The following is a 15,688-nucleotide window of genomic DNA, read 5'->3' on the forward strand; positions in this document are numbered from 1 at the left end:
ATTTTGTTTCAGACTGTACCTTGTGTGTCCTGAGCAGTACAAGCGAACATACATCGGCCACTCGGCTCCTCAAACCTCCTCAAACCATTCAATAAGATCATGGCTGATTATGACCTCAACTCCATGTTCCTGCCTGCCCCGATAACCTTTCACCTCCTTGTTTATCAAGAATCTGCCTACCTCTGCCTTAAATATATTCAAACACTCTAGGCATGATTTAACCACCGCATTGTGCCCAGCATGAATCGGGGCATGCCGGTTAAATAGCAGGAAAGGCTAAAATTGAGAATCAGTTTGCTATTTAACTGGCCCATTCCTGATGCGAGTTACAATCACGCCCAAATATGGCGAGCATATCATTAACCCTAATTTGTATTCATTTCCATCTCATTAGTGAGATTGAAGTCAACCGGCTCCCCAGCGAGAAATCTCGCAAACGTCATTTAGTACTCCTTTTTAAAAATGTGAAGTTGACGCAATGGCTGCTGAGGGGAACTGAGGATATGAGAAGCCATTTCCATTTTCCGGGATGCAGCTCAAGGGCACTATTGCCTACAATCGCTGGGGGACCCCTCAGGAGGCTTCATCTTGGTGGTGGAGGGGGGGGGCGGAAGCGTTCCAGTTGGGAAGTCACCCCTGGGCCAGGGGCATGTGGTGAGGGGCTTTCCTTCAGTGAGGCCTTCAAGCCAACTTTACATATTATGGACACCCATAACAGGGGCAACTACAGCTGCTGCCTCTCTGTCTGTCCTACGAAACACTTCAGGACAGAACCCTGTTCGTGGTTATATGCTGACGATCACTTTAACTCCCTTTGGCTGTGAGCAGCCTTTAGCTTTACAACTGAAGGCTATTGCTAATTGGCCTTGTTGGCTGTGAGAGCATTTCACAGTTCTAAAGTGGCTTCTCATGGGTACATGCGCTATGTCTCAGACAATGATTATTGCATCGCATTTTAATCAAACTTTGAAGCCTGAACAGTTGTCTTGAAATCTAGAAGCGTCAACACCATCGAGGCAGCAGCCAAAAATGTGGTTAGCATTACTGACTCATGGAGCCGAGGTCCCAGGTTCGATCATGGCTCTGGGTCACTACCCGTGTGGAGTTTGCACATTCTCCCCGTGTTTGCGTGGGTTTCACCCCCACAACCTAAAGATGTGCAGGTTAGGTGAATTGGCCTCGCTAAATTGGGCCTTAATTGGAAAAGAATTAATTGGGTACTCTAAATTTATTTTAAAATACCAATATGGCTGGTGTTGTTGGTCCCACAGAGGCTGTGCTCGCAGTACAGGTGGCAGCCGAGGAAGGCAGATGCTGCAGAAGACAGAAGCAGCATTGACGCAGTCTAGAGGCGGCATCCCATGTGCAGGGGGGGAGGGGTAGTACCCCCTGAAGACCCGGTCACCCATCAATCCAAGGAAGAAACCAGAGGGGGATGCCAGCTATCATCCAAGGTGTACAGGCATCGTTGATCTTTCGAGGAGATGATGGACATCATTTTCCGCAGGAGCCAGCATCGCAACAAAGAGACAGTGCAGCATCTGTGCCGTGGACTTGTCACCCGTGGAGGAGGAGGATCCCCGCTTCCGGTGGCCGTGAAGATCACTGCAGCCCTGAACATCTATGCAACGGTTCATTCCAGGGCTCGAACAGGGACTTGTGCGGCATTTCCCAAGCTACAGCCCACAAGTGCATCCGTGAGGTAACGGATGTTCTGTACTCCCGGACATCAGATTTCATCAACTTTGTGCTGGGCCAGGACAACCAAGATGCCTCGGCTTCAGGATTCTCTGCCATCGCTGGGATGCTCCAGGTCCAGGGCTAATTGATGGCACACATGTCGCCTTGCACATACCGGGGCATCAGGGGTTGACCTTCATTAACAGGTAGGAGTTCCACCCTTTGAATGTTCAATTTCTATGCGGCCACCACCTCTGGATCATGCACATGTGTGCACGTTTTCCAGGGAGCAAGTATGACAGCTGTATCCTGGGATGCTTGGAAACCCTTGTCGCCTTCGAGGACCACCCGAGGATCATGGCCCTTGGGGGATAAGGGGCACCCATTGAAGTTCTGGCTGATGAAGCCAGTGTGGAGGCCAGAGACCCAGGTCGGAATCCCGATATAGCGAGGTCCATGCTGCCACCAATGCTCCCATTGAGCAGTGCATCGGACTGCTCAATATACGATGCTTGGACCGTTCTGTTGGTGCAGTACAGCACAGCCCTCAGAGGGTCTCCCACTTAGTGGTGGTCTGCTGTGCCCTCCACAACATGGCATAGCAGTGAGGTGACATGCTGGAGGAGGAGGGACATGCAGCCTCATCTGAGGAGGAGGAGGCAGACTAGGATGTAATGGAGGATAAGCCCAGAGCGGATCGGCAGGAGGAACCGGAGGATGGAGGACCGGCAACAGCAATGAAAGGGAAATCAAAGGCGTGCCTGGAGGACCAGGGAGGCCCTCATCCTCACTTCACAGGGGGTAGCTTTGTCCATCAGTACCATCCATCACTCCTTTCCCCCAATCTCCCCTTCCCCTCCCTCCCACCCAAACCCCCCAATTACTCTTCCCCCCAATCCCTCCATCCCCCGCAATTCCCTCCTTCCCCAAATCCTCCCCTTCTCCAAATCCTCCCATCCCTGCAGTCCCCTCCATCCCACCCAATCCCTCACCCCAATCCCTCCTTCCCATCAATCACTTTTTATGCCATATCCCCTCCTTCCCCACATTTCCCTCCTTCTCCACATTCACTGATCCTCGCACAACTTCCCCCGCCCTCCGTTCCCAGTGCACAATTAGTGATCCTCTCTCTTTTTGATCCTACGTGGTGTACTGCTATGTCTAGGTGTGTCCTCAGGATGCACATTGGAAATGGAGGCAGCCTGCTGCTTTCTGAACCCTGTTATCTTTGATGCCCTTGGCGGCCGCCTTCTGGAGGGCCTGGAGACGGAGGCCCAGGCCAGCTTACTAGTGTCACTGACATAGCGATGCCGCCCTGTTCTGCCCACTGTCCTTGAGATGCGTCAGTGATAGGAGCGGAAGAATTCGGAAGAACTGGAGATTGCCATCATCTCTTTGGCAGGCCCCCGGGTTGGCCTCCTTTGCTTGCTCCTCCCTGACAGTGCCCATAGAGTCCTGGGTATCTCCATGGAATGGAGGGACAGCGGATGTGAGGCCTCTGAGTCATCAGCTTTAGCCAGTCCTGGTGTCACCCCATTGTCTGCACTATGGTGTTGACGCCCTCAGCGATGGTCCTCAGTGACTGGGTCATGCTCTGCAGTGCGGCGGTAATGTCCACCTGCATTTGGGATATGTCCCTCATTGACTGGGACATGATGTTGAGGCCCTCAGCCATGATCGACACAGACTGAGACATGCCTTGGGCACCACCACTCAAGATGCGGACGCCGTGCATCAGGTTTTCCAATATGGTCGTCACCTTTGCAGTGTTTTCCTTTAATGCCACGCATTGTTGGCACCATCTCCTATACCCATAGCCTTTGAGACTCCTCCAATCAGCTATGCACTCACTGGAATATCGCTGACATCCCCTCCTGAATCTTACGCCGTCTCCTATCATTTGCATCAGCTCTGGGAGAACCTAGTCCAGAAACCCGGCATCTGACTCAGACTCAACTGAGGCCTGGGATCCAGTAGACATCCGATTGCTGTCTCCCTTGGATGTTCTTGCCTCCACCTGATGTGCATCAGCAACTGTGTGGTGGTCACCAGATTGTGCCCCAGATACCTGTCCACTAATGTCAACTATTGAGGGTAAGTGTCTCTGCGCTGGTACAAGGTAGGGGTGACAGCTGTGACACCTCAATGGTGGACTCCTTGGAGCTCTCCTCCAAGGTGGTCTCTTGGGTGGCGATGGGGGAACAACTCCGATGGCCTGGCCCCATCAGATGGATATCCTGCGAGACAATAGACATGTGGCCAGTGAGAAGGAAGGATCATTTTGTCTGACATGAGCAACTCACTTGAGACAGGTTATCTGGGTGAAGGGGCAGTGGATCCTCACCTCTGCAGCACAAGCAACCTTGCTGTTGGCGACTGCCCTCTCCTCGGACAGCCCTTCGATTTCCAGGGACCGCTCCTAACAGGGTGTGAGGTGGTAACTTACTTTTGCAGCTTGGTGGAGGTCATTAATCTTCTTCCGACATTGTATGGCAGTCCTCCTGGTCATGCTGGCCGCACTGACAGCCTCTGTCACTACCTCCCAGGTGCTATTGGTAACCCTGCTGCCTGGCTTCTGACCCCCTCGTGGGAACAAGATGTCCCGTTTCTCATCAATGGCGTCGAGAAGCCTGGCCAGGTCGGCATCCCCAAAGTGAGGAGTAGGTCTGCACGCTGCCATTCTTATGAGTTGATTGAGAGTGAGTGGTGAAGGAGCGTTTAAAAGCAGCTCCCACTTGTTAGCGCTGAGTAGCGTGCCTGGCGAATCAGATGGCGAGACAGCCAGTAATGGCAAGACAGCCATTAATGGCAAGAAGCTCGTGGGTGCTCATTTTTAGTTGTTAAATACCAGCCACGATCCTGCAAACACGGCTGTCGAGAAACACCATCTAAGGCACCAACAATCACACTTGGAAATGTTTTCATGAAATTGTGCCCTCTGCTTCCAACGTCTTTTGAGGAACGGTATTGCAGCAGATAGACAATCAAACAAATATGCCTAAGCATTCAGTGTATGGAAAGTGCTTCAAAAATAATCAAGGGAACATTTTGAGCAGGCTACAGTCTGATTCGTGCCTCTTCTATTTTTTAATGGTTACTCAGTAATCACCTTGATTGCTGTATAGCCCCAGAATTCCTATTCTTCTATGGGTCTTTGGAACTTGGGGAAACTCTCAGAAATGTAAATAAGCCAGCAATGTATGTTTGGTTGCAGATCGCAAGTTAAACTCTGGGCAGGATTTTCCCGGCAGCAGGATTTTCCCGCCGACGGTGACCCCCCCGTAGCGTGTTTTGTGGCGCGGAGGAGGGTGCGAACAACGGGAAAGCCTGGCGAGACCAGAAAATCACACCATCGCCGAATGGGAGGCTGCCTAGACCACCACAAAACATGCCGCGGGGAGCGGAAAATCCCACTCTGTTTTTTTTAACCCTGTGTAGATTGTGATCAGTGAATAAGTAAACAAAATAAATCATACAATTTTGTGTGTATACCTGTATAAAATACATGGCAGTAAAATAAAACAAATACAGAAAATATGTTTGGGGATGAATTAGATTATGTTTATCAATGAAATAAATTCTTACTTTATGTTAAATCTAACCCATGCATTTCCGGTAATGCGACCGAATGGAAAGTGATTAATTTTTAGGCATAGATAATATTTAATTGGATTCATTTTTGTTTTCCAATTGTGTTGATGATTGGGGCATGGAAACAATGATGCTACTAAAGTTTGCTGATTGGAGGTATAGTGAATTGTGAGCAAGAATGCAGGAGCATATATATAGGTGTTAGTTGAATGGGCGTACAGGTGGCAGATACAGTTTAATACATAGAAATGCGTGGTCGTACAGTTTTGGATAAAGAGCAACAAAAAGATAATGCCTGAATTTTGCAGTCAATCACAAAGTGCAGCACTTATTAGTGACCTCAAAGAAAGCTGCCCGCAACAATCTAATGATTTCACCTTTCCTAATGTTAATTTTAATCAACGCACCAGGCCAAGGAGATCTCCAGGAATCCAGCAACAGTGATGATATTAGCCAGGGTAAGCAGCCAAGTAACATTGAGGAATTCTCACAGACAGCAAACCAGGGAGCTAAAAACACCAATTATCCGTCCCTTTTTAATATCATTTTACACAAGAGTGAAATACAAATTGGGACATACACATAGGATGAAAGTAGAAACTGAAATATCAAACAACCGTAAAACATTATTATTTAAAAATGTTTTTTTTATCATGATGCACAAATTTAACACTCCAAAAAATATTTAAACATTTTTCCAAGAGCCTGAGAGGTTGTTCAAAAGTCATTATGAACTTAGTAGGTCGTGAAAAACGACACCTGCACATCAGTTACCAAGATGTAACCTCTTCAAGGGTTTTTGCAGCCAGACTAATCGGCCATTCTTGCAATCTTCACCCTTAAATCCAGGGCAACACCTCCACTCTAATTGAGTGGAGGTCCTTATCAGTTTGGGATTTCTCATTGATTGCAGTCTGCAGAGAATGCAACAGCGTACCCTGTGAGGAAACATAGAATTACTGACAGAAACGTCTGGATTTCCACAGTTTACTGTGTATGTATTGGCCCCAGAAGTTATTAGTTTCAGAGAAGTAATGATAGGGAACACTGACAATTTTGCCATTATAATAGTTGTAAACTCCAGGCCGTACTCTAAACTGTAAGATTCATCACAGAATGAAGGGACAAAGTGTGCTAAGGTTGCTGATACATTAAAGATAGGAATGACAGCAACAAAGGCAAATATATTCTGGATTTTATACAAGCCATTACATTTATGGGAAGGAAATTATGCTATGTTTGTAAACTGCATTTGGTTAGGCCACTTTTGAATAATGCAATGGAAACATTTAGAGCTATGGGAAGGAGACACATTAAAATATTATGAGGAATGAGATCCTCCAATTCTGAAGAAAAGCCTGAAAATGTTCTGCTTTCTCACACAAACAGATTAATATAAAGGGGAACTAAGGAGGATTTTTAAGACTCTGCACAATAAGCAATTTTCATTTCATTTCTGCACTTCTGTTTCATGAACTATTTTCTTTATTCATTTTTCCAAGTAGATATCGCACACATTTTCGGCCGACGTATAAAGTTGCATATAAGGTGGTGACTCAGTTAGAGTGGAGGTGTTGCCCTGGATTTAAGGGTGAAGATTGCAAGAATGGCCGATCAGGACAGACTGCGAACTTTCCAATGTCATCTCCTGCTTCTGGACAAAGGAATCTTGGTAAGATTATGATTTGTGCCTGATTCTTACTTTAGAGTATTACTATATACGATTATGCTGGGGTTAATTAGGGAGGGTGAGACCATTCCCCCCATAGCTTCAGCAAGGGTTCAACACTGGGCTTTATTGTTAGCGGCCGACACATTTCAAAATAGGCCATGCACCCACATTTCAAACACAAACGCTTTTAGCCGTCTTCTCCTACCATACTGCGTACCGCCTCCTCAAGTACCAAAGGCAATCATTCTTCCTTTCCACTTTCTAGATACACTGCCAGTGTCAATGCAACAAGTCAAGACTTGGACCCAAAAAGACTCATATTATCTCGAGCCAAGAATATGGTCCTTCATTATGATATCAGGACTGAGCAGTTGCGACCCTTTCAGATAAGAAAAAATGAGTTAAATAGTAAAGACAACGGGCGGGATTCTCCATAAGCCTGATGCCGAAATTGGGATAGGTGATCGGGCGGAAAATGGACTCTGACGCCGAATCCGGGGCAGGCGCCGGTTTGACGCCAGTTTGCGATGCTCCGCCCCCTGCAAACTGCCGTCATTGGGCCGCGCGCAGTCGCAAGGCCGTTTGCACGTCATCGGCTGGCCCACCCGCGATGCTCCGACCCTGATGGGCCAAGTTCCCGATGGACCAGGCCACGTGTGGTCTCAGCGGTCGGAACCCAGCATGCCGGCTGCGGGCGGTGTCCAGCACCGCACACTCGACCGGGATCTGTGCCGCTGGCTGGGGGCTTTTGGAAGGGCTGGGGGGACTGGTGGGGGTGGCCATGAGGTGGGCTGTGGGGTCGGGTGGGCGGTCAGGGTTTCAGCACAGCCAGCGCCATGCTTTTTGGTGCGACAGGTACAGGCCGTCAGCAATGCGCATGCTCGGCCTGGGACCCGGCGATGCTCCGGCCGTTTTCTGCGCGATCCACGGGTGGTTCACGCAGCGCCGGTGCTAACCCCTCACCGGTACCGGAATCGGTGAGGGGTTTGCACCGATTTTCCTGTCGTTAACCACCCGCGGATTCTCCGTTGGCGCCGGCACTTAGCTGCTGGATCGGAGAATTCCGCCCAATGGATTGTTATGGGGAGCAAGGGTGGTCGTTCCCACTCCCGCTAGGAAGCGATTATTGCAGGAGCTACACTGTCCCCATCCTGGGATGACAAAGATGAAAATGCTAGCATGCGGTGGCCCGGGTGGATATTGACATAGAGAATCTGGTCAAACAATGTGACCAATGTCAAATGCAGTAGAACTTGCCATCTGTGGCCCATGGGAGTGGCCAGGTCGTCCTTGGGTGCGACTACATATTGATTTTGCGGGCCCATTTATGGGCTCCATATTCTTGCTCATCATAGGTGCTCACTCCAAATGGTTGTACACACACAAAATGAAGTTCACGACCCCGTCAGCAAAGGTAGTGAAATTGCGACAGACATTCGCCACCCACAGGTTGTCCGAGATTCTGTTCTCAGATAATGGGTCTATTTTTATTCGTGAAGAGTTCCAACATTTTAACGGCATTCAACATATTCGAAAGGCTCCCTATCCCCCCCCCCCACCATGCTTCAAATAGACTGGCAGAGAGAGCCGTCCAAACATTCAAAGCTGTCATGAAGAAACAGTCATCATCCCCTCTGCAATGAGGATTGGCTCCTCCTCACCTATCGGACTACACCTCATGTCAATGTCATCGCAAGAGTTATACCAGCCGAGTTACTAATGGACAGACGCATTAGAACGCAATTGGATCTTATAGACAGGATTCTCCGACCCCCCCGCTGGTTCGGAGAATCCCCGGGGGGGCTGGCGCAAATCCTGCCGCCCCGACGCTAGCTGCCGTATTCTACGGCGCCAATTTTTCGGGCGGGGGCGGGATTCCCGCCACGCGGGTCGGGGGCCGTTGGCAGCAGCCCCCCAGGCGATTCTCCGGGCCCCGATGGGCCAAGCGGCCATCCATTTTTGGCCAGTATGGTCTCACATGGCGGGACCTGGCAGGTAAGTCGGGTGGGGGGTGGGGGGGGTGCCTGGGGATCCGACCCACGGGGGGCCCCCACGGTGGCCTGGCCCGCGATCAGGGCCCACCGATCTGCATGCGGGCCTGTTCCGTGGGGGCACTTCTTCCTCCGCGCCTGCCTCTGTAGGGCTCCACCATGGCCGGCGCGGAAAAGAGAACCCACCATGCATGCGCCAAAATACGCTGGCTGGTCTGCGCATGCGCGGAATCACGCTGGCAGTTCCGCGCATGCGCGAGATCTCGATGGTCGTTCTGCGCATGCGCGAACTTGCGCCATCCCTTCGGCGCTGGCGGGAGCGGCGCCAACCCCTCCGCCATCCACCTAGCCCCCGAGACAGGTGGGAATTCCTCACCTTGGGGGCCCGATGACGCCGGAGTCATTGGCTCCGGTTTTCCCGCCAGCGTGGGAAGGGAGAATCCCGGCCGTATTTCCGAATTTGGCTGGGAGGGTGGAGGCTAAAGAGGATGGTCAGAAAGATCACCATGATCCAAAGAATGAGGACAGATCTTTGAGGTGGACGATTTGGTATATGTAAAGAATTTTGGTGCTGGACAAATTGGACCCCCTGAACGGTCATGGAAAAAACAGGTCCAGTATTGCATGAGGTGGATGTTCAGGGGAGAAGGTTATAAGAAAACACCCGAGCCATCTGAGGAGGAGAGAACTGCATGCCAAATCATTGGGACAACCTGGCCCGTAATGGCTTGTCGATGATAAAGTTACAAATGAAGGTGATGCCGCAGCAAGCTAGCCCAGGATGAACCCAGTAATGATCCAGGGGGAACTGAGAAAACTGTCTTCATGGATGCAGCTTCGCAAATCGAAAGTCAACCCATTGAGGTTCAAACCGAAGTTACCTCTACTGCTATAGCACCCGTTAGTGAATTGTGTCGCTCTTAAAGGATTAAGCAGTCCCTGATTGATTTACCTTATAAGTGACTGGAGAGACACTTGTCTATTTTCGTAAATAGTTCCTTTGATAATTGAAGAATGTAATCGGGGGGGAGGGATGTGCTAGCGTGGCCCCTTTAAGGTGGCAATTCGTGGAATGTCACGTGACCCGATGGGCCAATGGGACCACATTGTGTGAACCCAGTGGGTGGAGCACGGTTTTCCAAGTCAGTTTGGAGTCTTGGAACATGATAGCCTTTCACCTCACTCTCTGTATGTAATTGTTACTTTAATAAACTGTTATTCGCTAATTAACCTGGTGGTCGCCCATCTGTCGGGATACTGCACTTCCCAAGGTCTCCCCCACTTCCATCAGGTGCTCCCTCTGCTTGGCCCTCTCCATCAAGATCCTCAGCCTCCTCTGGTGTCCGGGATATGGTGAGTAGTCTGGTGGCTCTCCTCCTACGAACCGAAAATAGGCTCTTGGAAAAAATGTATCTTTGCACCTCAACCAACATCAACGTGAAAGGAGATGCCAAACAACAGCCACTCCAGAGGCCGTGTAGAAACAAGAAGTGGAAGAAAGACTGGTGAAACAAATGGCTGAGTCGGCAAACGCATGAGGCAAAATGGGCCTCGTCATAGCAAGAAGGACCGCCCCACGACACAAGGAGCCCCCCTCAACAGGGGGTGGTTGGAGGATGTTTCTCCCAAACACCTTAGAGAACAGAGGAAGGAGAAAAAGACCAATATTCAGGCTGCAGCCAGGCTGGCAGTCGCGGAAGCTCTGGCGACCATGCAGGTGGCCCTGGACAAGGCAGAGAGGCGATTGGAAGCCCAAGAAAGCACCATAAAGGAGCTAGAAAAGGCCTCAATAGACCGGAGCAATTGGGGGGGGCGATTCTCCAATATGAGGCCCAAGTGTTCGCGCCGTCGTGAACGCCGTCGCGTTTCACGACGGTGCGAACCGGGCCCGGGTATGACCGATTCTGGCCCCCACAGGGGGCTAGCACGGCGCTGGAGCGGTTTACGCCGCTCCAGCCTCCTTTTGCGGTGCCAAATGAGCGCCGCGCCAACCTGCACATGCGCAGTTGGGCTGCGCCAACCTGCGCATGTGCGGGGGACTTCTTTAGCGCGCCGGCCCCGACTCAACATGGCGTCGGTGTTCAGGGGCCGTCCGCGCCAAAAGGTAGGCCCGGGGGGAGAGGCTGGCCCACCGATCGGTGGGCCCCGATCGTGGGCCAGTCCCCATCGGAGGCCCCCCCCCACCGGTGAAGGAGCCCCCCTCCCACCCCCACAGGCCGCCCCCTGACCGTTTGCGCAGAGTTCACGCCGGCAGCGACCAGGGGTGAATGGCGCCGGTGGGACTCTGTCGTATCAGCGCTGCCGCTCGGCCCATCCGGTCCGGATAATCGGCTTCCAGCGGCCCGTGGCCGGCGCCGCGCCGGCGCAAATGGCGCCGATTCTCCGCACCTCGGCATCGTGGCGCGGTTACACCGATTCTCCGGCCCCGCGCGGGCGGGGCTCGGATAATCGCCCCCTGGATCTCCGCCCTGGAAAAGGAAATATCAAGGTTTGTTGTGATGCAGGGGGGTCTGAGAAGAAAGATTGAGGATCAGGAAAACCAGTCGAGGCACCAAAAGCTACGGATTGTAGGCCTGTCTGAGGGGATCGAAGGCAGGAACCCCACAGACTATGTGGCCCAAATGCTGGGCAATCAGGTGGGAAGGGACAGCTTCCCCAACCCACCAGAAATAGATAGAGCCCGCCGGTTGCTTCATCCAAACCCCAAGCTGGAGAACAACCAAGGGCGATTATCGCTAAAATAATAAAAATAATAATATTTATTATTGTCACAAGTAGGTTTACATTAACACTTCAATGAAGTTACTGTGAAAATCCCCTAGATGCCACATTTCGGCGCCTGTTCGGGTGCACAGAGGGAGAATTCACAATGTCCAATTCGCCTAACAAGCACGTCTTTCGGGACTTGTGCCAGGAAACCGGAGCACCCGGAGGAAACGCACGCAGACACGGGGAGAACGTGTAGACTCCACACAGACAGTGACCCAAGCCAGGAATTGAACCCAGGACCCTGATGCTGTGAAGCAACATTCTAATCACTGCTACAAAATGCACCAGTATCAAAATCAGGAAAGAATCCTGTGCTGGGCAAGGTAAACAATAAACTGTAACTGGACGGGTCATCGGATCAGGATCGACCAACACATTGGGGTTGACCTGGCCAAGATTCGGGCAGAGTTCAACAGGGCGAAAGCAGTCCTGCACAAGAACGGCATTCAATTTGGGTGCTGTACCCGGCCAAACTCTGGGTCACATTCCAGGGCAGGGAGCACTTCTTCACGGACGGGCGGTGCAACAGAGGAAGGTAAGAGCGAGGGCAGCAGAGCGTAGGAAAGGGTGAGGAAAATGGCAGGTAGGGAGAACAGGTAGCGGACGACAGGTGGATACATAACCACCATGGGAGGGGACCACCACACTACCAGGGAAGCTGGCACCAGGAAGCATAAGGGAAAGAGGGGCCGTGGTGCATCTCAGGCAAGGGAGAGAGTGCTTGGCAAAGGGGAGGGTATGCAACAGGGAGACGACTAGGGGAATAAACAGAGGGAAGGGAATATGGGGTGGAAGGACACCTCCAGGGGAGGGGGAGGATGGGGAGGTGGGTGGAGAAAGTACCATGGGGGAACATAGACGGTATGGGCATTAGACTGGCTACAACAGGCCACACGTGGCAACTTGGAACACAAAGGCACCGCAAGCAACCACTTTGGAGGGTTTCTAAACAAAAGGAAACCTCGGAGTGCAGGGGCTCACCCACATGGCATACATACAGCTGCCGGCCATGTTGGGTGGCCCCCAGACAAAGAGAAACCCCAGAGCGTAAGGGCCCGGCCTTAAGGTGAGAACGGTGACCACGGCCATCTTAGTGGCCCCCAGGTAAGTATGGTTGATCCCGCAGGAGTGGGGCGACAAACTTCCCCCCCCCCCATCAGGATAGTCACCTGGAACGTCCGGGGACTTAACAGCCCAGTAAAAAGATCCATAGCCTTCGCCAACCTGAAAAGTGTGAAAGCCGGTTTGGTCTTCCTCCAAGAGACACATCTGAGGGAGAAGGACCGACTGCGGTTAAGGAAGGGCTGGGTGGGGCAGACCTACCATTCCTGCCACGGGACGAGGGTCAGGTCGCCATACTGTTAAATAAGAGGACAATGTTTACTGTGACGAGGACGGTTATGGACCCAGGGGGATGGTACGTCATGGTCAACGGTGTCCTGGTCAACGTGTACGCTCCCAACTGGGACGACACGGAATTTACAAAGAAGACCATGGCAGAAATCCCTGTCGTTGTCAAATGAGGTTATCATGGGGGGGGGTGGGGGGGGGGGGGTGGGGGGGGTGGAGAGAGACTTTAACTGTGTACAGGACCCACGGAAGACAGGTCGAACCCCAAATCAGGGAAGACCTCCAACATGGTGAAAGAACATGGCTTATCCATGGAGCAGATGGGGGGCAGTGGACCTATGGCGGTTCACCCACCCAGGGGATAAGGAGTTCTCCTTCTTCCAGTTACACAATGTATGTACACGGATCAACTTCTTTGTAATGGAGAAATCGGTGCTTCCAGGGCTAGTAGAGCGGAATATTCCACGATTGTAATCTCCAACCACGCTCCGTACTACATGGATGTGAGGTTGGAGATGAGCCATCGACAACACCCATCATGGGGGTTGGACCCTCTTGGCCGATAACGATTTCTGCGAGAAAATATCACCAGGACATAGACGAGTATATTACTAATAACCAGATTGGGGAGGTCTCACCCTCCACAATCTGGGAAATGCTGAAGGATGAGATCAGGGGTGAAATCATTGCCTGCAAGGCACGCAGAGATAGGGAAGAGAGGGTGGTAAGCCAACAGCTAGTCGACTTCTTACAGGAAGTGGACTGGCAGTACGCCGAAGACCCAATCGCAGAGCTCGTGGCGGAGAAGGAACAGCCACAAATAGACTTTGACCTGTTCACCACGAGGAAGGCAGTACACCAACTGTGCCAGGAACGGGGGACCCTGTACGAACACGGAGACAAAGCCAGCCGTCTGCTGTCTCAACGCCTGAGAAAGCAGGCAGCCACAAGGGAAAGAGGACAGATTAGAGACAGCAGAGGCAAACTAGTAGCAGGGCTGGAAAAGGTCAACAAAGTATTCAAGACCTTCTACTGGGGAGTGTACACTTCCGAGCCCCAAGCAGGGGATTTTGGGATGAAACAGTTCCTTGATGGACTGGACATGCCAGTTGTTCGGGAAGATAGAAGACGGGAGGTGGAAGCACCATTAGATGTTGGAGAAGTCATGGAGAGTATTAACCCCATGCAGGCGGGGAAGGGGCCGGGACCGGACAGATTCCCGACGAACTTATACAAACAATTTGCGATGGCACTGGTGCTGCACCTACGGGAGACGTTCACAGACTTCTGGCGAGGGGCACCCTGCTGCCTACCTAGCACAAGCCTCAATCTCGCTGATATCCAAGAAAGACAAAGACCTAACAGAATGTGTCTCCTACAGACCCATTTCGCTGCAAAATGTGGATGCAAAGATACTGGCCAAGATCCTAGCCAGGAGACTGGAAGACTGCATACCAGAGGGGGTAGCAGAAAACCAGACAGGCTTTGTCAAGGGTAGACTGCGAGCATCAAGCCAAAGAGAAAATGCTGGAAAATCTCAGCAGGTCTGGCAGCATCTGTAGGGAGAGAAAAGAGCTAACCTTTCGAGTCCAAAGCTTTGACAAAGGGTCACCTGGATTCAAAATGTTAGCTCTTTTCTCTCCCGACAGATGCTGCCAGACCTGCTGAGATTTTCCAGCATTTTCTTTTTGGTTTCAGATTCCAGCATCTGCAGTAATTTGCTTTTATCAAACATCAGGCCCCTGCTGACTGTGATCATGACCCATCCAGGGAGAGAACACCGGAGGTCATTGTCTCCCTGGATGCAGAAAAGGCCTTCGACAGAGTCGAATGGAAGTACCTCATAGAGGTACTGGAGCGGTTCTGGCTTGGAACAGGGTTCACTGTCTTGGTGAAACTCCTGTACAAGGTGGCAAAGAATTGGAAGAGGATCTGGAAAGGAGACAGAGAGCACAGAGTCTCGCTCTACGCGGATGACCTGCTCCTCTACATCTCGGATCCACAAAGCAGCATGGAAGGAAACATGCTGCTCTTGAAAGAGTTTGGAGCCTTCTCTGGTTACAAACTCAATCTGGGCAAAAGTGAGATCTTCCCAGTGAATCCGCAAGGGGGAGGGACCAATCTGGTGGAGGAAATAAAAAAGGACCTGCAGAGGTGGAACACACTCCTACCTTCCCTGGCAGGGAGCGTGCAGACGATCAAGATGAATGTACTGCCCAGGTTTGTCTTCCTGTCCAGATCCACACCGATCTACACCCCTAAGGCCTTCTTCAACTCATGAGAAAAACTGATCATGGTGTTTGTGTGTGTGTGTGTGTCTGGGATTGGGGGGGGGGGGGGGGGGGGGGGAGAACGCTAGGATCTCCAAAAATGTGCTGCAGAGAATGAGAGCCATGGGACGACTAGCACTTCCAAAGCTGCATTATTACCACTGGGCAGCACATTCGGAAACGGTAAAGAGAGCCAGAAGCCGAGTGGCTGCGAAAGGAGGAGGGCTCCTGCATGGGGACCTCCCTCCGGGCCCTGGCGATGGCTGTGTTCCCATCCCCATCGAACAAAAGCTCTATGAGCCCAGTGGTGGTAGCAACACTCCGGTCGTGGAACCAACTGCGACAACACTTTGGATTAACCAAAA

The 15,688-nt window shown here is 51.5% G+C and overlaps 1 protein-coding gene across 1 annotated transcript in view; it reads left to right on the plus strand.

The window, feature by feature from the left end:
- The window catches only part of emilin2a (elastin microfibril interfacer 2a), a 198,708-nt gene that overhangs the window by 92,807 nt on the left and 90,213 nt on the right, over positions 1-15,688 (plus strand). Inside the window, exon 3 of the mRNA XM_072467903.1 lies at positions 6,777-6,943. Coding sequence (XP_072324004.1) covers positions 6,777-6,943 — 167 coding nt within the window. The remainder of the gene's footprint in view (positions 1-6,776; positions 6,944-15,688) is intronic.

The sequence above is a fragment of the Scyliorhinus torazame genome, chromosome 11 (genome assembly GCF_047496885.1).
Source record: "Scyliorhinus torazame isolate Kashiwa2021f chromosome 11, sScyTor2.1, whole genome shotgun sequence".
In the NCBI taxonomy this organism is placed as follows: domain Eukaryota; kingdom Metazoa; phylum Chordata; class Chondrichthyes; order Carcharhiniformes; family Scyliorhinidae; genus Scyliorhinus; species Scyliorhinus torazame.